Source organism: Pteronotus mesoamericanus, unplaced genomic scaffold, assembly GCF_021234165.1.
Source record: "Pteronotus mesoamericanus isolate MK-2021 breed Mesoamerican mustached bat unplaced genomic scaffold, CSHL_Meso_final scaffold_137, whole genome shotgun sequence".
Classification (NCBI taxonomy): Eukaryota; Metazoa; Chordata; class Mammalia; order Chiroptera; family Mormoopidae; genus Pteronotus; species Pteronotus mesoamericanus.
The window spans coordinates 1,580,353-1,605,448 of NW_026555306.1; the positions used below are offsets into that span (position 1 = coordinate 1,580,353).

Here is a 25,096-nt window from a genome sequence, read left to right on the forward strand (position 1 = left end):
AAGGTCCTCTGCCTGCTGCGACAGACCTGTCCTTTTGCTTCCTGCAGTGATGGAAATGTTCTATCACTGCTGTCCAGTGCAGTGGCCACTGAGCACTGAAATGGGGCCAGTGTGACTGAGGAAGTGAATTTTTCCTTTCATTTCACAGTAATTCAAATAGCCACCCATGTCCATTGGCTATCGCACTGGGCAGTACAGCTGCAAGGACTGTGCCCACCTTTCCAGCCAGATCTGCCCCGAAAGCCTCTTTACGAAATGTGACAATGCTCCTTCCACTCTGCCCAGACACCAGGCTAGTTCTCAGTTCCGGGCCTCGGGCCACGCCACAGCCCCTGCCTGGAACGCCACCGCATCTTCTGCCTTGATCCTCTAACACCCAGATCGGGTCCCACCTTAAACGTGGTGGAGCCTTGAAGGGGTTCAGGATTCAGGAGGCTTGATTAAAATGCCCCTTCCCCCTCCCACCTCCCCAATGAGGCGATGACGTAAAACCATGCTGGTGACGGTTACAGAGCTACTTCTGGAAACCCTGTAGAAAGAAATGTCCCTGGTCAGGGGAGCTGCGACTTCGAGAGGCACACCTCATGAGCAGCCAGGACTCCAGCCCAGGACCCACCGAGCACGGAGGGACCCAGAACACACTCAGAGGGTCAGAGTCAGCTGAGTGTCCGATTCCCAACCCCCTGGCAGCTGCCACCACAGGGAGGAATGACAAACAGTTTCTTCCCTACCAGGGCCCTGACAGAGAGACCCCCATTCTTTCCTGGACCCCAGGATAAGAGTCTCAGGCAGCCAGAGACCTGGCCCAGAGGGGAGAAGCAAAATCCAGAGATAAGACAGGCAGCTGGGAGCCTCTTGGAGGTTCTGGGGACTCCTGAGTGAGAGAGGCAGCAGCCGCAAACCAAGTCAGCTTTATTAAACTGGGGCGGGGCGGGGGGGGCAGTGCGCACACACGCATGTGTGCACAAGCACGTACTTCAGGCCTGGGGCACCACGCCGTACAGCTGGTGAGGAAGTAACTTCTGCTTCTCGTTACAACTGTAGATCCACCTCGGGCGGACGAACACCAGGGAGGGGTTGTCCATCAGGGCCTGCAGAGGGACAGGGGACACGTGTGAGAGAGGAGAGGATAAAGGGGGCTCAAGGGCAGGCTAGGCCTCCCTTTCCCTGCCCCTGCGGACCCACCTCCTCAAAGCTGGGGTCCCACTCCTGTGCTGTGATCACAAATTGGACCCGGTCGCTCATGTAGTCCTCCAGCTCCCTGGCGGCAGAAGAAAAGAAGCCGAACATCGGTGTCCCTTCTGCTGACATCCCCCTCGCCAACCCTTCTCAAAGGCAGTCCTCTCCTATCCCCACCTATGTCCCCTAGAGGCCGCCTGTGGATCCTCCACCCTCCCATGTGCCAGTCTTGCGACAGCCACCCTACCAGGAGTTCCCACTGTCATGGACCCTTTCAGGAGGAAGGCGGGGAGCCTCCCTTGAGAGAAGCAGCAGCCGAGGGGAAGCCGTGCAGCAGCGCTGGCACTGAATTCCACGGCCCGTGCCCTCCTGCAGGGTCCGCCCCTTCCCCATCCTCCCAACCGCCTTCCTTCCCGCAACCTGCCACACCCTGTCCCCTGGACCCAGCACCCCTCCCCACCCCAGTCCCACCCCCAGAGACTGACCCATTGAAGGCTGTGACATAGCGGCAGAGCGTCCTTCGCTCGTCCCCAGGGAACTCCCCGTAGAGGAAGAAGTGTTTGCCCTGGAAGAAGTCTGGGGAGGTGATGGAAGAGCCACGGTGAGGCCTTGGAGTGCCGAGGCACCAGCCAGGAGCCACACAGCAGTGGGAGGCAAGACCGGGGAGCCAGGGCAGTGGCTGGACAGGGGTGTTCACGCACGCCGGCGGGGCAATGGCTGCAAGCAGCGGTTCCCGGCCAGGCCCGGCAGAGCCTTCTGGGAAGCTTGTTTTGTTTTGTTGTTTTGTTTTGTTTTAATGACACGACATACAATTCAAATGACTGTAATGTGTTTCTTACATGGGGTAGGTCACAAATGGGCTGTTGCTACTTAATGACCTTGGCCAGGCTGAAAACTAACTGACCAGCGACTTCTTCGACTGGTTTGTCTCATTCCTTTTCGAGCAGGCTCTGATCCTTAGGATGGCTCTTTCTTCAGTCCATTTTAACCTGGCTTTCCAAGCCATCAATTCACTGATGCTGTTTTGAGGGCTTTGGAGGATCAAAGGACGTCCCTAACCATCGTCCATGAGGAACAGGCGGAAATAGCTTCTTCCAGCGGCCACTGCACCTCGCCTCCGCTAAGCCCTCGGCTGCGGCTTCTGCCTCCCTCCATTCTCGTCGGCACAGGCTCCGACTCTTGCCCCCACCCCTTACCCCGCACCCACCGCACTCATGGCTGAGGTGACGAACATCACCGCCACTACTCAAGTCCCTCCCAACAGAAATCTGTGTGCTCCACCCCACACCTAACAAACAAATGAAGGGGGGTGGTTATGGGGAGGGGGAAGCCTGGGCACCTGCAAATTTTAAAAAGCCCCACACCCCCAGCACGGGGACCCTGAAGCTTGGGGGGTAAGCGCTGATGTGAAAGAGGGGTCGTTCACACCTGCAGTGGAGCCAAGGGGTGGCCACGCTGGGCTGTGAGGGAGGCGTCCACAGCACGGAGTCAGAAGGGGGCCCGAGAGGGAAAGGAAAGGAACAGGAACAGGCCTAAGGGAACAGAGGTGGCAAAAGCAGGGAGTGGCAGGGAGGGGACAAGTGGGGGGGAGGGTAGCAGCAATCCCAGGCTGGCTGCAAGTCACAGCTGAGAACTGAGAGGGACAGATCCCCCTTCAGGAGAGGGAGGGATTTCCTACCTGGGAGTTCTGGAACCGGCAGGTTGGGAGACTCTGGGGGGCCCTCGTTGTCTGTGTTCTCATCTGTGGATCCTGCATATGGGTCCTCGCCATTCTCCCCCTGGTGAGGGGGCTGCTTTTGCTCCTTCTGTTCAGCCACCCTGGGGAAGCCGAGAGGGGTGGAGGAGCATGCTGACCAGATCCCCTCTACCCAAGGCCAGGCCCACCGTGACCCCCAGCCCCAACACTACCTTCTCAGCTCATCCTCCGTGTCGCCAGAATCTTCTGCTCCATTGTCCTGTCCTTCTGTGAGGGCAAGTTTAGTCAACACAGGGCATCAGCCCCGTCTTCTGGGAAGACTGGTGACCCTCCTCCCAGTCTCTCGCAGGCATCCCAAATCCCATCAATTGCCCTGCAGGTGCAGTTATTGAGGGGCCCACAGCTCCCTCCTCCCTTGGACCTAGGACTCCAGACCCCCAACTCCCTCCTCCCTCAGACCCAGGAGTCCAGGCTGCCGGCCCCTCCTCCCTCAGACCAGGACTCCAGACCCCAGCCCTTCTCCCTAAGGCTCTGACCTGACCACTCCCCCTCAATGTGGGTATCTTCTTGGGACCCTGGAGAGGCTGGCTTAGTCTCTTCTGGGGTTGGGGGTTTCTGAGGTGAGCTGGATCCTGCTGCCTGAGGGGGCTTGGTTTTCGTCTGGGGGCGCTGAGGAGGGAGGGTGGGTCAGTGAGCAGGAAAAGGACAGGGTGTGTGGGGGTGCGTGGGGGGAGGTGTGCCCACAGGAGGCAGGGGTAGAGACTTTGGGGACCATATCAGACCATGTCCTCCTCCCACTACATCCTCCCGCATCCAGGCAGGGGACAGTGGACCTTTCGGGAAAGCTTGGGGGCTTCATCCCCGCTGCTGCCGCTGTGAGGGCCCCCCTCGTCCTCGCTGCTGGAGTCTGGCCCTGCCATGAGGTACCTGGGGGAGGAACTGGGCCTCAGACAAACAGCATATCGTGTCCTCCAGGGCCAGCAGGGAGGGTGCTGCTCTCCCGGCCGGCCCTGCTGCCCGGCTCTGGAAAACCCCACGGACCCCCATCACTGCAGCCACCCACACGGGAGACCTGCACACCCTGGCTGCGCTTCCTTCTTGGGGAAGAAATGCCCCATTTATGAAAGCATAAAAAAGCCAGAAATATAATTTTTCCCTTTGAGAATCAAAGTCAGTTTCTCATGGGGAGAACGCCTACCAATTAAGGTTAAATTCCCCAAAGCAAATGCATTTTTTAAGACCACGGCACTATATTCACGGTTCCTTCAGCTGCTGACACTCCAGGAAAAGAATTCTCCTATTCTAGTAATAACAGCGGCTAACACTTCCATGGGATTTCCTATGTGCCAGGCACTGTCTAAACACTTAACTAATATCGACTCACTGAATCCTGAGGTAGGTGGTATTTTAGCCCCATTTTCCAGAGGAGGAAACAAAGATTACTAATTTTCCCCAATCCCAGGACAAAGTACGCAGCAGAAGCAAATGACTGTGTTGGCTTTACTTTCCTGGTGCACATGAAAACCCTTCTGCACACAATTTAGTTTTTCCAAAGCTGGAGGAACACTGCTTGGGGAAGCCACACTCTCTGGAAAGCAGTGTCTCACGGGAAATTCAGAGAATTCAAAGTGTCACAATTGATTAAACAGTCACTGGTAGATTCACTGTTTTTTCTTTAAAGTGCTTTGAACTAAAAGATTTTAAAAATTCAATCTGTGATTATTGTGGGGAGAGCCATCCATCCGGAATCATCCTTTTTAAATATGTCATCAACTTTTTAAAACATGAAGTGCTTTCTAAAGGGTTTTTTTCTTTTTGCCTTTTGGTCAAAACCCAGTTGCAAATGCAACACTGTTTTGTTGCCTCTTCTTCCCTGCACCCTTTCACCTCTCCCAGGCAGACAGGGATCCAAACCCAGTCCCTCTGTTCCCAAACAGACCCCCGACCCAGCCTATTTCTATCCCCGGGGCTCCAGCTGCTCCAGGGTCCCCGCCTGCGGCCTCCCCTTGACACTCCAGCCCTCTCACCACAGAGCCTGCCCCTGCCCCTCACACCTGCCCCGGCTCCCTGCTGCTCACAGAGGACAGACCCCTGGAACCATGCAGATTTCAGAGTTCTGAATACTTCAGATTTTAGAGATGCAAATGCCAGGTATACTGATGGTTACACATCACTCGTGGGCAGGTGGGGGTGGGCGGGGGAGGATGTGCCCTGTAAATCAAACCATTAATACTTCTGTTATAAATACGATGACACACTTAATGGAATAAAATTCATAAATAGCCTCACGTCAGCTCAGGGTGATCATGCAGCCAAGGGGGTTTGTGCTAACTCTAGAAAAAAACTGTTGGTTCCAGGGATGTTTGGATCTCTGAACTACAGACAGGGGCGGGGGTGGGGGTGTGTGGAGCCAGACGGAGCCCAGCCCTTGGCCAGGCACGAGGAGCCCTTTCTGAGCTGACCCACCCACCTCCCAGCCTCCACCTCCACCTCTCCCCCAATAAAGATGCTCTCAAATACACCAGGCACAGCCCCGATTCTGAACACACTCAGGTCTGTCTTCTCTCCCACGGAGTAGAACTCAAATCTCCCTTCCCACCCATGGGCCTCAGATCTGACGCTGTCCTTCCTGAGCTCCAAAGCCATCCACGGCTCCTGCTGCCTCAGCCTCATTTTCCTACCACCGGCTGCCTCCCACTGCAAGCTGAGCCCCACCTGGAGGTCCTCTGGGCAGACCCCAACTTTGGCTCCTCTGCCCAGTAGGCTCTCTGCCTCTGTTCAGCCCGGTAAACCTCTTCTCCTTCTTGAAGACCCCTACTCATTGTGGTCTCTCCTTGGGCCTTCCTCCATACCGCTTCCTAACAAGTCTGGCCCCTCATCAAAGTGAGAGGTCCTGTCAAAGGCAGGACCTGACGCCTGGGTGCCCAGCACTGCACAGGCCAGCCTGGCACCAGGCGGCGGCTGCGGGGGTCTCGCTTTAAATGGACCTAAACAGGCCCCAACACTCCGTTCTCCGCCCCTGAGCCTTTACACATGCTGTTTCTCCAGCCTGCAATGTTCTTTTCCTCCTCCACTAAGCAGACCTTCCAGAGCCCTCCATGAACCCCCAGGCAAGTCCTCTCTCCCTCCTACGTGTCTCCCAGACCATGTCCTCCACTAGGAGGCCCTGGTCTGATTTCTCTCCAGATCCCCAGCACTGGCCAGCACAGGGATGAGGGGCAGGGTTGGTATGTGCATACGCGTGCACCACTGGTGTGCAGCGAGGCCTCACCTCCGGGAGGGCAGCCGCCGGCGCATGCGGTGACAGTCCAGCACCCACTCTTTACGCACAATGCGACCTCCAAGGCCTAGGACCTGGCTGTACTTGGGGGTGTTGGCAAAGGCACAGCTGTGGGGAGCAGAATGGATGGGTCAGTCAGGTGTGATCTGAGGGGCGGAGGCAAAGAGGGAGACAAGGAGGACAGAGAGAAAAAGGAGAGATGAGTAAGACAGAAAAAGGGACAGCTATGGGAGAAACAGAAAAAGACACAGGGTAACATACGAGAGAGAAAACAGGGCAGGGGATACACACAGTGCGCTGCAGAGACAGACACAGGCAGACAGGGAGAGAGAAAGCAAGACAGAGAAGACAGAGGGAGACAGAGAAGTAGCAGAGAGGCAGGAAGGAGGAGGTCACAGGCCTACATGAGGTGGGTGCTGTCTGGAGTCCAGTCTGGCCGATACTTGGCCCCCAGCTCTAGGGCTTTGTCCCGGAGCTCCGAGCGGAAGGGGTTCTGGAAGCCGCTCAGCACTACCACCACATCCTTCAGGATCTTCCCCAGCTCCTGCGGGCCAGCTCGGGGTCCCCTGTGCGCGGCGCCTTCTCCTCGCGGCTTCCCTGACACTGCCCCCCGTGCTGGGGTAGAGACTGAGGTGGTGCCTGGAGTACAGGTGGGTGCTGGCACTGTGGAAGCCAAAGAGAAGGTGCAGTCAGCACTACTGGGACTAAACCCCGGGCCCGCGCCCGCTCAGGTCTGGAGTCCCAGCCCCCAGGCCTCTCCACCCCTAGGACATAGGAGCACAGGTGCCTATGGGAACAAGGAATCCAGTTTGCTCACATTTGGGTTTCTTGCGGGCAGGTGCTGAGGGTTGGGCTGACGGTTTGCTGGGGGTCTTCCTCTCTTCTTGATTCAAATCCAACTTCCTCTTCCCTTTGGGGGACTCCTGAGGCTGACGGGGTGAGATGAATTGAGGCCTCTAGCTTCTCTCGTCCTTTCCCACCCCCAGAGGCTGATGCTCTCACCTTGGAGGTGCTGCCTACTGCCCTGGAGGCTGGAGAGGCTGAGGCGGTGGCACTGGAGGCCTGCAGTGTGGCAGCCGCATAGCTGGGTCCCGCTGGGTCACTGGCTGTGGCTAGAGGGGGAAAATGGAACTGGGATGAGAGGACTGGGCCCTCAGATCCCTCAGCCTCTATCCATGCGACACAGACGGGCGTTCCCCAAACCTGGCAGTGACCCAGGAGGCCAGGTCCCCAGGAGGCCAGGTCCCCAGCCTGTACTCACTCAGGACTCGGGTTTTCCACACTTACCAGTGGGCGTCTTATTGATCCGGCTGAAGAAGAGGGCCCCCGGTCTCAGGGAGCTGGCACCCTCATCCTCCTCCTTCACACGGAACTGGCCAAGCTTGGTCACCTTCTAGGGTCCCGCAAGGTCAGTGCAATGAGTGTGGACTGTTGGCAGGTGCGGGTGGAGACGTAGGAAGAAGGTTCTGGGGGGTGGTGGGTAAAGCTTACCTGTGGGGAGGCCTCTGCCTCATCTTTGTCTGGGGGACTGTGAAACCGTACAAAACTCAGGCCATAGGGGGAGTCCTGGGAAAGGAGGGGTGGGAGTCAGGGAGTCTGGCCAAGGACCGAAGCCCGGCCCCAAGCCCCTCTACCTTAGGGAGACCCCTCTGGGTCTTCCCCTCACCCAGGGAGGTGCCTGCAATGACAGGGTCAACAACAAAAGCATCCAGCTGTAAGGAGCCCTAACTCTGGGTCAGCACAGCTCTAAGCCTTTACATGCATTCGCTCCTTCAGCCTCGTAGCAAGCGGCAAAGGCTGCTGGGTGTCCAAGCAAACCCACTCCTGCAACACAGACATGCTCTGGGCTCTGCCGCCTCTGCCGACTGGATGCAGGGCCACAAGCTGGAAGGGACCTGGGCCCCTGGGTGACCAGTCGAACGCCCCCTGGAGAGTTCCATGGGTAAGGACACCTCCACTGTGCAGTGTCACTACCACTTGGGTCTCATTACCACAGCTCAGTACCCTAACTCACAGTAGCTCTATAAGGATCAGGAAGCCAAGGCCAGAAAAGTTAAGTCACTTGTCCAAGGTCACGGAGCCACGAGGTGGTGTAGTGGGTCTTACATCCACCGTCTGACTCCATTCTCTTGATGTTTACTCCTAGGTCACTCTCCGAGGCCACCCCTCTAACAAGTCAGCTGTCCCCTCCTCCAGGTTCCCTCTGAGGTGCTGCAGCTCATGTGCCCTTGACACCCTCCAGGAAACAAAGCCTCAAAGGAGGGGGAACTCAAACCCACTTCAGGGAAAGCAGGGACCCAGCCTCCTCGTAGTCCACGGGGATGCCAGCTGTCCAGGCCTCCCAGCCCTGTGACTCAGTATTGGCCCCGGCCCTCTCCTCGCCCAGGACCAAGGGCCTGGCACCCCAGCTCCCACCCTAGGTACCTTGCTGTAGGGCTGGCTGCAAACAATTTTGACCCGGTCCCAGCGCTTCTCGGCTGCTCCCCGGACCAACTTGTCAGGCCCAAAAATGCGAACACGGTTGGGGTTGGAACCACTGCGGCTCTCAGAAGGGGACATGAAAGACGAGGTGACCAGAAGGACCTGGGAGAGGGCACAACAAATGAGAACCAGGGATGGCTGGTTTAAATGATGCATCCTAGGGGGCCCATGAAGAAGCTAGGGAGTCGCCAGATCCAGCTCGTGCCTTGACCCGCTTCAAGGTGTCTAGACTCTTGTTTCTGGGCCTTGGTCAATCCTTCCCTGACACAGGCCCCAGAAGAATCCTTCTACGTCCAGATAGGAATGGCCCTTCTCTAAATTCTTGCGCAGAGCCTTCCATATCTAGCTATATGGTGGGCTACATGGCCTAAGAAACAAACCCTCTCAGGAGAGAAGATTCACAATGACTGGCACAGTATTCACACACCTTTTGGAAACACACGAGTGGGTCAGGGAAAGGCGAGGGGAATTCTCAGAGGCCAGAAACGAGGGAGCAGAATCCAAAGAGGTGCAGGGCTGCGCCAGTTACTAAGGGGTTCTCACAGCTCACATCCACCCAGCTGGGCCTGACATTTCTACCTCTCCAGCTGCTCCTTATCAGGCTCTGCCAACAGGCGGAGCTAGAGAGAGGCCCAAGGCTGGAGGAGGGAGGCGAGGACAGCTCCTGGTTGCAGGGCCGGGAGTGAGCGTCACCCCAGGTACACCTCTGCTTCTTTAGCAGCTCACGCGCCCCTTCCCAGGGGCCAGGTGAATCCAGTTTGCAGATCCCTGGCACTTGGAGAATCAGCCTCATCCAGGCCTTTTCATGGACACTGGTGCCAGCCAATGGATGCCCCCTCCTCTCCAACTTCTAAACACCTGTGTTTCAAGCATTCCAACCTTTTCCTTTTGTTCCCCAACCCTAGAGGTGGCAGCAGCTCCCTGCACTTGCTTCTTCATCATAATTTAGTCTTCTTGCCTCCTCGGTTACTAGTGCAGTTAAAATAACTGGTGTGGTTTCAGTCTCCTGGCAGGACCCTGACCGAAACAGCAGGCAGCACTGATGTAGCGTTTGCCCTGGTGCTCACCCCAGGTGGCGCACAGAGCTTGATTTTAAAGGGCCCTGGGGGGGCGGGGGGAGGGGGGAGACAGAAATCCAAGCCTGAGCTCCACAAAGGAAAAACAGTATCTCAGAGATCATCAACAAATCACACAGATCTGGGCCCCTCCTCAGAGGGTAAATCTGAGGAAAATGTGCCTTATGGAGAGAGTGGGAGGCCTTCGCTCTGGCTGACAGCAGAGAAAAATGAAAAATTATTTCTGGACAACTCCTAACCATGAGTTTGTACTCTCAAGGATTTAGAGCAGAACTCAGTACTAGCTATCTGCAAGGAAAAACACAGGCTGAACATTTTAAGTGGTCCCAAGTACACAGTGTCACCTGACAGTAGGGCAAATCCTCTCTGGAGGAACGTACTTAAAACCCAGTCCTCCAAGATTTCCCACAGATACATTTCCAAAACGCATAAGTTAACAATTACACACGCGTGTGCGCAACCCCCCACCATGAGGCATAAGGAAACAAACTGCCATGACTTAGGATTAGCAGAAGCCACAAACTGCAGACTAAGACCCGCAAAGGCTGCATATATTGAAAATATCAAAACACAATATAGAAGTATTTTTAGTAGTTTAAAGAAATAAATGGACAGTATGATAAATTAATAAATAATAATAAAAAATGACCAGGAAGTTTTGAAAAAGAATCAGAGTTCACACCCACCACTAAGGGATGAACCATGATTGGTCTAAGCGATCCAGTTCCCTCTACTGATAGCTGTCCAAGGATGTGCACATGACCCAGTTCTGGCCAATGTATCAAGAGGGAGGCTTCCAGGGGCTTCTGAGAAAGGTTTTCCTTCCTCATTAAAGAGAAACAGAGGATAGAAGAGGGCCACTGAGTTTCTGTCCCTGCTCTGGATGCTGCTGAGTGATGGATGGAGCAGCAGCAATCATATTGCAATTCCAAGGGCAAGTCCAAAAGAACCAAGAGGTGCCAACCAAGCACCCTGACTTTGTTACGCTTCGAGATCAACTCTGGATCTGCCTAATGCTAGGCTTCTCTCCTAGGAGACAATAGCCTTATGCTGTGGTCCAATATTAGTGGGGTATATTCTGTTACTTACTCTCTTTCTAACTGACAAGCTGTGAATCTGTGAAATTAGAAAACAAATGCCTTTTGCTGAGAAAAGCATAGACTACAACTACATGTGTCTTTGTGCTCAACTCTGATTATGTAAAGGAAACAACAAAGACAAAGAAAATCACACAGAAGAGAAGCCTCTCCCTACCCTTGACTGTAATTGTTTATAAAAGGCCTAATTTTAGGCTGACAGAGGAGCTGGATTTATCATCTAGTGACTAAAATTAAGGGACAATGCAAACTGTGGTTGGTAGCTGCTACCCACACTACAAGGTATATTTCCTCCGAACATACTCTCTTCCTATCCATTGTAAAGAGAAAACTACTCCAGCTATCACGCTGTTTCATTGTCCAACACTGTCTTAAGGTTCCAGGATTAAACCTTTACTCTCTAGATGTGTTAGCCTCAAAAGCTTATGAATCTCCTTTGTAGAATCTGAAAAGGGAAAAAAACATGTTTTGTAGAAAAGGGTATTAGCTATTACAGTGCATGCCTTACACTTGATTGGTATAGCAGGTCCTCAAATAACATTGTTTCCTTGTAATGTTGATGAGACGCCATAGAAACAACTCTTGCTGACATCGGTTAGCCTATGGTAAAAGTGGTTTTGTTACAATGTCGTTTTGTTTCGCTTGAAGTCACAGAACCTATTGACTATGCTAAGTGAGGACTTACTGTAAAGGTGACTTCTGCTTTGACTAGCCCTGCTCTGCCCTTTTTCCTTTTTTTTCTTGGCTCTTCCAGCCCTATCTAGTCTCTGGGTAGTAGCCAGTATTATTGGGTTGGCCAAAAAGTCCATTTAGTTTTTTTCTACAAGATAGAAGACATATTTTTCATTTTCACCAATAACCTTATTGATTTGGATATTGAATATGTTGGCTATCTCCCACATGGTATAATGTCAACTGTTCTCAATTAATGTCTCAATTTGATCGATATCAATTTCAACTGGTCTACCAGACTGTGGAGCATCGTCCCTCCAGAAACCTCCAGCACAAAACTTTGCAAACCACTTTGGACATGTTTGATCAGTCACAGCACCTACTTCATACACTGCGCAAATCTTTTTTTGTGTTTTTGCCTTTCTTGAAATAATAAAGCATTATATGCTAAAAATGTTGCGTATTTCCTTCCATCTTCAATATTAAAATGGCTACGCAAAAATACACCAATTTTGCTCTGGCTGGTGTGATTCAGTGGATTGAGTGCTGGCCTGTGAACTGAAAGGTTGCCAGTTGGATTCCCAGTCAAGGTACGTGCCTGGGTACAGGCCAGGTCCCAAGTAGGGGGCGCGCGAGGGGCAACCACACATTGATGTTTCTCTTCCTCTTTCTCCCTCCTTTCCCCCCTCTCTCTCTAGAGATACATTAAACCTTTAGAAAGAAGGAAGGGTAGGAGGGACGGAGGGAGGGACGGAAGGAGGGAGGGGGAAAAAGAGAAAAATCTATAAAAGAAAAAAAGAAGAAATAACCAAATCTACAGCTGACATCATATTTAATGGCAAAAGACTCAAAACTTCCCCCCTAAGTACAGCAACAAGACCAGGATGTCCACTCTCAGCACTTCTATTCAACACTGTATTAGAGATACTAGTCAGTGTGATGAGAAAAAGGGGAAAAAAGCATGAAGACTGGAAAGAAAGAAAATTGTTTTTATTTACAGACAGTATGATTGTCTATGTAGAGAATTCAGGGACCTACGCAAAACCAAAGGGATTCCCCTATATGAATTAATAGTGAATTCAGCAATATCACGAGATACAAGGTCAACATACAAAAATCAATTTTTTAAGGATTATTTATTTATTTATGTTTAGACAGAGGGGAAGGGAGAGAGAAAGAGAGGGAAAGAAACATCAATGTGTGGTTGTTTCTCGTGTGTCCCCTACTGGGGACCTAGCTTGCAACCCAGGCATGTACCTTAATGGGGAATAGAACCCACAACCCTTTGATTCCCAGGCTGGCACTCAATCTACTGAGCCACACCAGCAAGGGCCAACTGTATTTTTATTATGCTATCAACTGGAAATTTTTAGATATCATTAAAATAGCATCAATAAGCCCTGGCTGGTGTGGGTCAGTGGATTGAGCGCCGGCCTGTGGACCAAAGGGTCACTGGTTTGCTTCCCGGTCAGGGCAACATGCCTGGGTTGCAGGCCAGGTCCCTGGTTGGGGGTGTATCTCTCATACATCAATGTTTCTCTCCCTCTCCTTCTCCCTCCCTATCTCTCTAAAAATAAATAAATAAATCTTTAAAAAAAATAATAGCACCAATAATTTAGACAAGAATCAATAATAAATGCTAAAACTAGTAAGTACAATTTGAGGAGTAACAAGATATTTATACAGTCTCAAAGTATTTCTTCACATGATACTTATTAATTACAAAAGACAAAAGAGTAATTTTTCAGTGGAGAAACCTGGACCATAGAACCGTAACCCAATGATTAGTTAACATCATCAATAATGAACAAGTAGCATGTGCCTCACAATCTGATGCACCGAGAAGAACACAACATCCCTTCCGTGGTATTCTGGCCCAAAGGATACAATCTAAATTGAACCATGAGGAAACAACAGACATTGTGTACAACAAGTGATGTTTTACAAAATCCCCTGACCTCTACTCTTCAAAACTGTCAATGGCATGAAATACAAAGACAGGTGAAGGAACCGTTACCAATGAAAGGAAACAAAGGCAATATGACAAATCAATGCAATGCATGATTCTGAATTTTCTTCTTTTATTTTATTATTTTTAAAATTTAAAAATATTTTCAGTTCCTCAGTTTATATACAATATTATTTTGTATTAGTTTCAGGTGTACAAAATACTAGTTAAACCGTCACATACTTTACAAAGTGTTCCCCCTGATATATACAGCACTCAACTGGCACTATATTCAGTTATTGCAATATTACTGACTATATTTCCTGTGCCGCACTTTGAATTTTCCTTTGCTATAAAGACCATTACTGGGACAATAAAATTCAAATAAGGTCTAGCATCAGACCATAGAATAATATATCAATGATAATTTCCTAACTATAAAAGTGGACTTGATAACTATACTGAGATTAAGAAAAGGTCTTTGTTTTTAGGAAACATCCACTAGAGTGGGATAAAGGGATAAAGGGACATCATGTATGCAACTTACTTTCAGTTAAGAAAAAAATATGTATAAAATAAGTATATACAGTAGTCTCCCTTATCCGAGGGGGAAACATTTTAAGACCCCTAGTGGATGCCTGAAACCTTGGGTAGCACCAAACACTATATATACTATTTTTTCTATTCATATACACCTATGATAAAGTTTAGTTTGTAAATTAGGCAAAGTAAGAGATTAACCCTAACTAATAATAAAGCAGAACAATTCACACAAAAGCACACATTGTAAGATTCCATTTATGTGAAATTCTAGGACAAGCAAAACTAATCTATAGTGACAGAAAGGAAGTCAGAGGCTGCCTGAGCTGGGGGAGGGCGGAGGGGGGGGGGCGTGGCTGCTAAGGGTCACAAGGGAACTTTCCGTGAGGCTGGCAGCGCTCTGTGTCGTCTTGGTTGCGGGGAAAGTTGCACAGGTGTATACATTTGTCAGATTCTTTGACCTCTGCATTAAGATCTGCGCATTTTATTTTTTAAAAGATTTTTATTTGTTTTTAGAGAAAGGGGAAGGAAGGGAGAGAGGGAGGGAGAGAAACATCAATGCGTGAGTGAAACATCAATCGGTTGCCTCTTGCACATCCCCAACTGGGGACCTGGCCTGCAACCCAGACATGTGAGAACTGAACTGGTGACTCTTCAGTTCGCAGGCTGCACTCAGTCCAGTAAGCCACACTGGCCAGGGTGTGAGGCCTGTGCATTTTATGGCATGCAAAATATACCTCAATTAAAAACAATTTCTAACTGCAAGAAAAAAACATATTTTGTAGAAAACTGGTCTGTTCACTTATAATTTAAACTCTCTTCGTCACAATAGGTCTCTTTTTACCCAAAAAGATTTCGTTGATTAACTAGTTGGCTAACTATGATATCATCAATCCAGCTCTAATTAATTCAGCCTGTTTAAAAAAAAGAAAAAAGAAAAAGCATTGTGCCAACATTTAAAAATATTTGTAATAAAGCAAAAGGCATTCCTCCTTGTTAACATTTGTCGCAAATAAAGTGACTAACAGGGGCATCCCACACAACGTGAATTCTCAGTTTGCAGGGACATCTATGAGAGCCGCTGGGGCTGGATAAAGCAGTTTTGCTCTCAAGCAGTGACTGAATCTTAGGAAAAACATGTGACCCTGTTTGTTTATGGCACCACAATGCAAACTGAGTCTCTTTCCAGCTGTACACAGTTTATCACCTGTCTCTGTACACTGGGCTCCTCCAGGGGGCAGTGGTCAGCGTGACTCATGTCCACCCTGGTCTGGCACCCAGGGGGCCCCAGGGGACACGGTAATGGGGCATCTGGGGCCCACTGCAAGGCCCTGCTTACCTCGTAGTCTTGCTCCCCAGTCCCTCCAGCCGAGCTGCCCACCAGCACCTCCACGAAGGCGGAGCCGTCATTTCCGATGTGCACGCTGTGTATCTGCTCCTCCTTCTCCAACTGCAGAAGAAGGAAAGCCCCAGTCAGTGCCTGCTCTGCCCCTGAGCTCACTGTGCGACCTCGGGAGTTGGATGACCCATATCTGAGCCACCGTATCCCTTTGCAATGTCCACTCTGTGACAAGTGGATGACCAGCACTGAGTGGTGCCACCTTGTCCCCTGCAGGCAGCACAGTCAGAGCTCAGAAAATACTCACTGGGTGCATAAACCCCCACCCCCACCTCCCCAACTCCTCCAGCCTCTGCCAGATAGGCTTAGAACCTGCTGCCAAGGAGCTCTCCTGGGTAGCGCCTGCCGGAGTTATCCACTCCCCATCACACAGGACTCTGGGGACGTTCTCGGAGGGTAGGGCCCTGGGCTGGTTTTCTTTTCTTTTTTAAAGATTTATTTATTTTTTAGAGAAGGGAAGGGAGGGAGAAAGAGAGGGAAAGAAACATCAACGTGTGGTTGCATCCTGCGCACCCTCTGCTGGGGACCTAGTCTGTAACCCAAGTATGTGCCCTACACTGGGGATCGAACCTGCAACCCTTCGGTTCGCAGGCCGGCGCTCAACCCACAGAGCCACACCAGCCAGGGATGTTTTGGTTTTCTCACCACTGGTCTGGTTTTCTCACCACTGCTTTCTGGGTTAGAATCCCAGCTCTGCCTAACACTAGCTATATGGCCTCTAACGCCCTGGAGCCTCAATTTCCTCATCTGTAAAATGGGGATGATAACGGTATCTATGCATGTAAATACTATAGCCACAGGGCCCAGTATGCAATAGGCAGTCTATCACTGTTGGTCAGGAGGCATTAACAGTCAATGCTCAATAACTGCTTGTCAAAAGCAGGAAAGAGCTACCAGTTGATAGGCTTCCCCAAAAAGACCTGCCACACCCTTCTGACAGTTAAGGGTGCAGAAAGCCAGGTGGAGGGGGTGTGGAGAAGGGAACGCAGTTGGAAATGGCTGAAGCAAGCCTCCTGCTTTCTAGTTTGGGTCCTAGAATGACAGGTTATTCCAACCCTCAAATGTAACCTGTTCACCCCCCTATACTGCCCCGGCCGCCATAATCATCTGATGCTCCAATCTGCCCTGCCGCCTCCCCGTCAGCAGGTCATCCCAACATCACTGGCACACAGCTACACACGGAAGCATCCCTCCATGGAAGGAAGGAGCCTAGACCTGGGGTGAAGCAGGCCCGGGTTCACATCCAGCCCTGCCATTTCCAAGTGTGCAACCGTGCATGACATACAACCCCTTGAACACGTGAGTTAGGTAGCTGACTCACGTGTTCAAAGGGAGGGTCCTCATAATAACCTTCCCTCTGAAGGGAGCTGAGATGGCAGATAACACCCATAACGACAGCTGCAGCAAACATCTAAGTACCCAAAATGTGCCAGACATGTAATGCATGCATCTTCTCTCCTCACAAGGGCTTGGCAAGGCAGGCCTATTATTACCTCTGTTTTACACAAGAGCAAACGGAGCAGGAAGTGGTTACGTAACTCCCCTCAGATCACACAGCTGGTGAGAGCAGAGCTGGGGTGGCTGGCTGGCTCGAGTCAGCACAGCACAGGGTTCCTTTGCCACTGGGCAGGTGCGCTGGAAAGACAAGCGGTGATGGCGCGGGGGGCACTTCCCCGGAGCTCAGGCGCGGGGCCCCCTGGAGACCCTGCCTGCCTGCACGGCTGGCCGGCTGAGCCCTGCGCCAGCGGGCGGGGCGCCCTGGCACCCGGTGCCAGCAGGGCTTCTTGGCCTCCTGCCATACTGGGTGGCTCTCCCCCAGCCGCGCCAGCCTCCCTTCTGTCCGGAGAACAGGCCGGCCCCTCCCCACCTCGGGGCCTTCGCACCAGTCACCCCCCTGCCTAGACGACTACTCCCCCGCCGCGTCCCTGGCTGGCTCCCTTCCATCCTTCAGGCCTCCGCTCAGATGTCACCTCTTCAGACCAACCAAGGTAGCCTCTCTCACCTCCTCTCAGGTGCTTCCCTATCCTCTAACTCTGCTTCATTTTTCTTCATGAACACCACTTGGTATTATATAGTTACATTCTTAATTTGTATTTGTCTAGCATCTGTCTCCCGACCAGACTCTTAAGCTCCATGAGGGCAGGGACAATATGAGTCATTCCCTGTACTGTGTCCCCCATGCCAAGAACAGTGTGCGGCCCTTCCCTGCTCTGCTTACTTACTGCTGTGTGATTCTGGAGCACACAGTTTCATGTCACCCTTTGGGCCTCAGTTTCCTAACCTATAAAATGTGGACAGAAACAACTTCTATTGTATCCAGCCGTGAAGACTGAAACAAGGAACACACATGAAGCCCCCGGAACAGTGACTGCCACAGAGCAAGCACTCCATAAACGTCAGCTGATCCTAATACCACAAGAGGCCTTCAATACATTCCTGACGGGTGAATGAACAGATGGACAGGAAGCCCCCAGCGACCAAATGTTAAAGAAACACATGTCCTGAGTTGTAATTCTCACTCTACTCTCCCTGACCAAGTGGCTTTGGTGAGTCACTTGCCTCAGCGTCCTCATGTCACAAAAGAGTCATCATGGCTAACATTTTTGGATTTTCACTGTATGCCTGGTGCTTGGTACATTAGTTTCCTGCTGCTGCTGTAATAAATCACCATAAACTTTCTAGCTAAAAACAACACATCTCACAGATCTGGAGGTCACAAGTCTGAAATGAGGCCTCGCTGAGCTAAACTCGAGGTGTCAGCCAGCAGGGCAGTCAGTCCTTCAGGAGCTTCTAGGGCAGAAGCTGAAGCCTCGCCTTGCCCCTAGAGGCCACCTGTGTCCCTTGGTTTGTAGCCCCTCCCTCCAGCTTCCAAGCCAGCAACGGCATCGGTCCAGCCTACGCTCCCATCATCACGGCTCCTCGGACTCCGGTTCTCCCACCTCCCTCTTTCCCTTAGAAGGACCCTCGTGATTATATTGTCCTCCCCTCCCTCAAATCATCTAAGTTAATCTCACCATCTCAAGATCCTTAACATTATCACATCTGCAAAATCCCTTTTGCCATGGAAACTGACATGTTCACAGGTTCTGGGGATGAGGCTGTGGACATCTTTTGGGGGCCGCCATTTACCCACCACGGCCGGGGAGGCTCTTCCGGGGTCAGGCATCACTGCATCTTCACAACTACTTTAGGAGCGTCTGTTACTATCCCAGTTTTACAGATGGAGACACTGAGGCTCAGACAGTGCAAACAAGTAGCTCACATGTCACACAGGACTGACAGGCAAAGAAATTTGGACCCGACGTGCTGACTATAAATCAACTCAACTCCCTATTTCAATCTTTCAGTTAAAAACACAACCGTTTTACCTCTCTGACAATATGAAGCACCGGGCCCTACATTTAGTAGGATGTATATATTTGTATTTTAAATGTATGGTTCTTGTAACTACTTCTACTTCACATACACATAGCCTCCCTTGTATTTCTTCTTCTTCTTTTTACCACATACTTAGCAGCTTAAAACAACACACATTGATTATCTTGGTTTCTATAGGTCAGAAACCCAACAGAGCAGGAATGCATTCTCAGCTCAGGGTTTCACAGGGCTGAACTCAAGAGCGCTGCCTGCGTCTGTGGTGCTCATCTGGGGCCCGGGGTCCTCTTCCGAGAAAACTGGCTGTCGGCAGAATTCATTTCCTTGTGGGTGAAGGACTGAGGTTCCTGTCCCTTGTTGACAGTTCGGGCTACTACTCTCAGTTCCTAAGGGCCACCCACATCCCTTGCCGCATGGCCCCATATGCCGTGCAGAGCATGTATGTTCGCTGCAGCTTCCAGGTCAGCCAGAGTGTATGTCTCTGACTTGCTCCTCTGTTACTTCATTCTTTTGATAAATAAAAGATTTCTCATAAAAATGTTTGTACATGGAAACAACCCAAATGTCCACTGACTTATGAATGGACACACATTGTACAGTCTGTCCAAACAACGGAATAGTACTCAGCTTCAACAAGGAATGAAGCACTCATTCAAGCTGCATCACGAGGAAGCTTGAAAACATTATGCTAAGTGAGAAAAGCCAGACACAAGAGGCTACATATTGGATGATCCTATTTATTTTTTTAAAAGATTTTATTTATTTTACTTTTAGAGAGAAGGGAAAGAAGGGAAAGAGAGGGGGAGGGAAACATCGATGTGTAAGAGAAACATCAGTTGGTTGCCTCTCTCATACCCCCAAAGAGGGACCTGGCCCCCAACTCAGGCATGTGCCCTGAGAACTGAACTGAACTGGCAACGTTTCGGTTCCCGGGCCAGAGCTCAATCCACTGAGCCACACCAGCCAGGGCAGATGATTCTATTTATATGAAATGTCCAGAATAGGCAAATCCATAGTCAAAAAGTAGATCAGTGGCTGTCAGCGGCAACCTGGGGAGCAGGGAATGGGGAATGACTGCTTAATGTTATGGCATTTCTTTTTGGGGCGATGAAAATATCCTGAATTAGTGATGATAACTGCAGAACATTGTCAGTATGCTAAAAACCACTGAGCGGCACGCTTTAAATGGTTAAAGTGAATTTTATGTTGTGTGAATTCTATCTCAGAAAAAAGGATGTTCAGTGTCAGCTGTTAGGAGATGGGCTTAAGCACAAGATGACTGTCATCTGTGGCCAAGTTTGTGTGTATATTTCTCCAGTTTGTGTGTATATTTCTCCAGTTTGTGTGTATATTTCTCAGGAAGACAATTCATGACAGTGAAACAAATGGCACATGGTCGGTTTGCAAAGTTCCTAAGAGGCATCTTGTTAAAAAACTGTTCCATGTCTATGAAAGGCAATGTTATGCACCTTCAAAGAATAAGGTAGAACTTTATGCAGTAACAGTGGATCTCCAAGATATACTGTTATTTTGAAAAAATACTATAATTTTAAAAGGGGATGCTAGGGGAGATATATATGTTTATATGTGTCCAGGGTGACCCAGGAGGGCTACACAAGAAACTGCTAACAGTGGTTGTCTCAGGAGGAAGGAACTGGGTAGCAGAAGCAGGGGGAGGGGATGGAAACTGGTGGGGAAGAGGACATCTTCCGGTTTATGCTCTTTTGTGCCTTTTGAATTTTGCACCATATACATATGCTATCCATTCAAAAAGTAAAGTTAACAAAACCACAGCAGTTATTTCCAACAATGGAACAGTATATAGAAATGATAACGAACCATCCATAGCGACACCCAACAACATGGATGAAATTTACAAACACACTATGGAGTGAGAGCAGCCAGACACAAAAGTATATACTGCATGATACCATTTACATAAAATCCCAAACCAGGCCAAACAAATGGATGCTGTTGAAAATCAGGACAATGGTTACCCTTGTGGGAGACAGTGACAAGAAGGAGCACAAGGGGGTCTGGGGAAGGGGCATGTCCTGTTACTCGATCTGAGTGTAGTCATAGTCTGTGAGGATTCACAGAACTGTGTGCTTTGCTGTATGCATGTTACACATCCAAAGAAGATAAAAACCAATTTTAAACCAAGTAATTAGAAAACCCCCAAAAAACAAACAAAAAAAAGAAACATGTGCCACTTTGCTGTTGAACTTTTCTCCTAAAGAACATACACCCAGTGGGGCACTGGAGTTGCACCTGGACTGTGCCCCAGTCATCCCCTCGGGCCCAGGAAGTCAGCAAAGAAATGGAAACTCCCCTCCTGCGAACAGGTGACGGGCTGGCACCAGAGTCTCCTGTGGCCATGGCAAACACACCAGTGTGTGGGGCTACCAAGAGCAGAAGGCTGAACCCCATGGGGTAATATCCTGATGTGGCATAATATTGTTGGGAGGAAAAAAATACAGTGTAGTAGGAAACACACACACACACACACACACACACACACACACACACACACAAATTAGTCTATGAGTTTTGATACACAGAAATTTCGGCCTCATCCCTTGCTTAAAAAGAACCAAAATTAATATTTGGTGAATACAGAGTCACCCTGCATATTGGCAACTACGAGAAGCAATCGGATTTTCCAAAGGCCCTCTGACACGAGACCGTTTACCGCTTCAATGCTGCTTGCTCATCTACTCGCCCCCTGCAGTTTATTCTCAACACGGAAACCAGGATTCTGTGAGAACCTAAGTCAGATTCCGTTCTCCGCTCCGAGCCCCTCAGTGGCTCCCGTCCCACCTGGAGAAAAAGCTTAAGTCCTTACAATGGTTTTCAGGCCTTAAGTGTCACGGGGCCTCACCTCCACCCCATTAGCTCATCTCCAACTTCTCTCCCCCCGGCTAACTCTTCTCCACCCACAAAGGCCTCCTTGTTAGGAGCCTGTGCTTCTTCCCCAGAAATCTGCATAGCTCACTACACAGCTCACACTGCTCAAATATCACCTCAGGGAGGCCTTCCCCAACTCCCTATTTAAATTAAAACCTCTCGCCACTGCCTCCTTCCCCCGCTGGGGCATTCCCCATTCCGTCTGACCGTCTGATTTTTGTCCACAACACTCATCAGCTGACTTATGTTTCACTTATGGCCCCAATAGCTAAAACAGCTTGCCTATTCAAGATGCTTCATAAGTAATTATGTAATGAATGAATAAACAAATGAATCCACCCACTCCTGAGTCTACAGTTCTGTCCCTATGCTAACAACTTCCATACCGGTGTCCAGCTCCATGTCCAACCCCTGACTGCCCCCTAGATGCCGTCCCTGGATATCCCAAAGCCACATCAAACCTGGACATGCCAAGGGGACAGGGCAGATCACCTTCTGAAGCTACCCCTTCTCTGGGTTTCCCACTTCAGTGACAGTAGCCCCACCTTCCTCAGTCTCCCGGGTGAGGGAACCCTATGCCTCGTTCTGACCCCTCTTGTCCTGTCTCTTCTGCTTTCAGTCTCTCTGCTCCCACTGCAACTGAGGTACAGGATGAGATGCGACTCTCCTGGGGTCACAAGAGATTCTCCTGGGATCATAAGGGAGCCCAGCAGAATCACCACACAGCAATAAAAACATGGATCTCTCCCTTTACACAAACACTAACATGTTGACAGAGCCCGTTTGCAGACATTATGTCACCAAACTATCACAATAACCCTGGGCTTGAATCTCATTATTCCCAATGGACAGAAGAGAACAGATTCAGAGAAGTGAAACGATTTGCCTGAGGTCACTGAGTGAGTAAGAGGGAGAGCTGAGGGCTTGAATTCAGTTCCCAAGACTAAGCCATCAGCAACCTGTATCTCCCTCAGTTTAAAACATGTGCTCTAGCAAAGCTGTCTAACTTCTCCAAGCCTCAGTTTCCTCACCTGTAAAATGGGGATAATAATAGATTCTAGGTCATGGAGTATTTATAAGGATTCGATGAGTTCATGCACATGAGGTGTTTCAGATGGTGCCTGGTAGTCCTAACACGGAATAAATGTTAGCTGTCATTATCATTATTATGTTAGGGTCTTAATGAAATATTTAAACTCCTAAAATCATTCAGAAAATCTTGTAGGTCTGTGTATTCTTCCTGCAAAAAGAATCCTCAGCTTCTCTCCTGTTCTCAAAAAGATTTGTGACCCAAAACGTTTTCAGAAATAGTGGGCAAGAGAGAGACCAAGAATATGTTCAGTATCGAACATAATCATGTAAGCCTTGCCCCTAACACACCTTTCCAAATACCTCAGAAGGAAGGAACAGGGCCCAAATCAAGAAAACCAGGCCCTGGCTGGGTAGTTCAGGTGGCTGGTGCATCATCCCGATACACCAAGGCTGTGGGTTCAATCCCCAGTCAGGGCACATACAAGAATCAACCAACGAATGCATAAACAAGTGGAACAAGAAATGGATGCTTCTCCAGTATGACAAAGCAGTCATGAGCACCAACGCTCAGTAGTTGTGGGTTCAGGTCTTAGCACTGCCATTTATTATTGGTGACAGCGGCCCCTATATTATGCTGCCCTTGTGAAGAGTTAAGATCGTGCAAGTAAAACACCAAGGCCAGCACCTGGCAAAGAGCAGATGCTTAGAACACACTTAGCCCTCTTCTCCCACCAGTTTCTTATCCCTCAGAGGAACAGTCTGTTTGGAATTCTGTAACCATCTCAGGTCAAACCACCCTTTCCTGTTTGCCTCCCTCCAACTTCGTAAGACTGTCTGTGGTGCAGGTCAGGTGAGAGGATACTCAGGAAGAACCTGGCCAGCATTGCAGAAACAGTGGTTTTGACCGGCTAAATCACTTCTCCCCTCTGTGCGTCAGTTTCCCAATCTTCAAAATGCGGTTGATTGGCTTAGATGATCTGAGTCACCTTTCCACTGAGCAGCCCGACTTCAGAAGGCAGGGTACAGGGCAATGATTCATTCTCTTCCAGCTGAGGAAACTGAGGCCCAGAAAGTAAAAGCAACCCACCCGGCCACAGGTTAATTCCTATGATCATCCTTGGCCTAGTCCTGGGATCACTTTTCTTCTCTAGCAATCACAGTGCCCTTTTTCCAGGTAAGGACGCTGAGGCCCAGAGGGAAAATGTCTCAACCCACTGCCAGCTGACTCCACAGCGGAGTCTGGAGCCGGGTTCTCCAGATTCCTCGTCAGAAGGATATAGAGAAAGGGCAGGGTCACCTGGAGCACCACAGAGATGGTCCTCTCGCCTGCCTTGGCTGCCCGCCATTTTCGGTAAGTGTCCGCCTTGAGAAGGTTTTCTGCACAGTGGGTCTGGAGATAAGAATGGGAAAGGGAAAGTTAGGGTACCGAGGTGAGAGCTAGGTCCGCAGCTCTCAGATTGTTCCTCCCAAACCCTCTGCGATATCCCAGATTTAAGTGCCCCCCTCAATTCCCCCAAGCTCTGCCTTGAGTCCCCTACAACACTTTCCGCTGGAAGTTCACCTATGAGCTCTCTAAGGAAGCTCCCCATTCCTCCTTTCTCTCCGAATCTACTAGATTCCCGAAGTACCCTCATTTCACATTTCTCTCAGACTTCCCTTAAAACCTGGAAATGCCCCCGTGACCCTCCTTAGACTTCCATGAAGTTCCCTTTTACAATCCAGAAGTTGTGAGAGGGCCCGTCACGAATTCCTTTACGTCTTCCAACCTCCCCCACGCCAGGCCCTCACCGAGTCCTGGCTACTGCAGGACACCACATGGCGGAGGCGGATCTCCGGCATGTCAACGGCTTGGGCTTCGCCGGACCCCAAAGATGAAGGAGGGTCCGAGTTTGAGGTGCCGGAAGCGGGTGCTCCCGCGCGCGCTTAACTGCGCAAGCGCGCAAGGCTCGGGCCTTTCAAACCGCGGCGCGCCGGCGCTCGCGTCGACCCCGCGCAGGCCCAGTCGCGCCTCTCCAGAGAGAGACGCTGAGTATCCTAGAAACGGACTTTTTCTCTAGACCCTCCTCCGCGTAATGTTTACGTCTTGCTTTCTGGGGGCGCCTAACAACAGGAGCGGATTCCAGGATTGGTCCCAGGAGAAGTCCGCTATTCTCATTGGACGACACTGTCACCGCCCAAACTAAAGACTAGAAAGCTACGAGGCAGGCAAACCCGAGTGGATTTTTGCCGAGAGCCTGGAGCCAGCATTAACGGGATCCTCTCCACGGGTTCTGCAGCTACACTCTTCCCCCTCTGGATTCTTCATCACACACAGGGAAAAAAAAATCTCAGATCTCGCCCTGGCGGGGTGGTTCAGCTGGTTGGAGCGTCGCCCTACACACCAAAAGGTTGCAGGTTCGATCCCCTGTCGGGGC

At 50.4% G+C, this 25,096-nt stretch overlaps 1 protein-coding gene across 2 annotated transcripts; it reads right to left on the reverse strand.

Moving 5' to 3' along the window:
* Positions 1 to 436: 436 nt before the first annotated feature.
* XRCC1 (X-ray repair cross complementing 1) lies at positions 437 to 24,609 on the reverse strand. Of its 2 annotated transcripts, XM_054588568.1 has the most exons (18): positions 24,471 to 24,609; positions 23,980 to 24,072; positions 15,309 to 15,419; positions 8,580 to 8,738; positions 7,647 to 7,721; positions 7,443 to 7,548; positions 7,158 to 7,267; positions 6,973 to 7,084; positions 6,560 to 6,818; positions 6,147 to 6,263; positions 3,709 to 3,802; positions 3,412 to 3,544; positions 3,088 to 3,142; positions 2,858 to 2,997; positions 1,665 to 1,755; positions 1,186 to 1,261; positions 977 to 1,091; positions 437 to 529 (listed from the first exon to the last, which is right to left on the reverse strand). In XM_054588568.1, exons 1-17 carry the CDS (start codon positions 24,519 to 24,521, stop codon positions 978 to 980), a joined length of 1,896 nt encoding a protein of 631 aa, XP_054444543.1. In that variant the 5' UTR covers positions 24,522 to 24,609; the 3' UTR covers positions 437 to 529; position 977. The 2 variants fall into 2 exon arrangements, with proteins under 2 accessions (XP_054444543.1, XP_054444544.1); XM_054588569.1 differs by lacking the exon at positions 437 to 529 and having other exon boundaries at positions 940 to 1,091; positions 6,973 to 7,078.
* Between the last annotated feature and the right edge of the window lie 487 nt (positions 24,610 to 25,096).

Excerpts from the sequence above, each read along its gene's own strand:
- XRCC1 (XM_054588568.1), bottom strand. The coding sequence starts at position 24,521 with ATGCCGGAGATCCGCCTCCGCCATGTGGTGTCCTGCAGTAGCCAGGAC. Across the intron at positions 7,722-8,579 it reads GCAGCCAGCCCTACAGCAAG|GACTCCCCCTATGGCCTGAG; the intron begins GTACCTAGGGTG and ends CTCCTTTCCCAG. Across the intron at positions 3,803-6,146 it reads CGGCGGCTGCCCTCCCGGAG|GTACCTCATGGCAGGGCCAG; the intron begins GTGAGGCCTCGC and ends TTCCTCCCCCAG.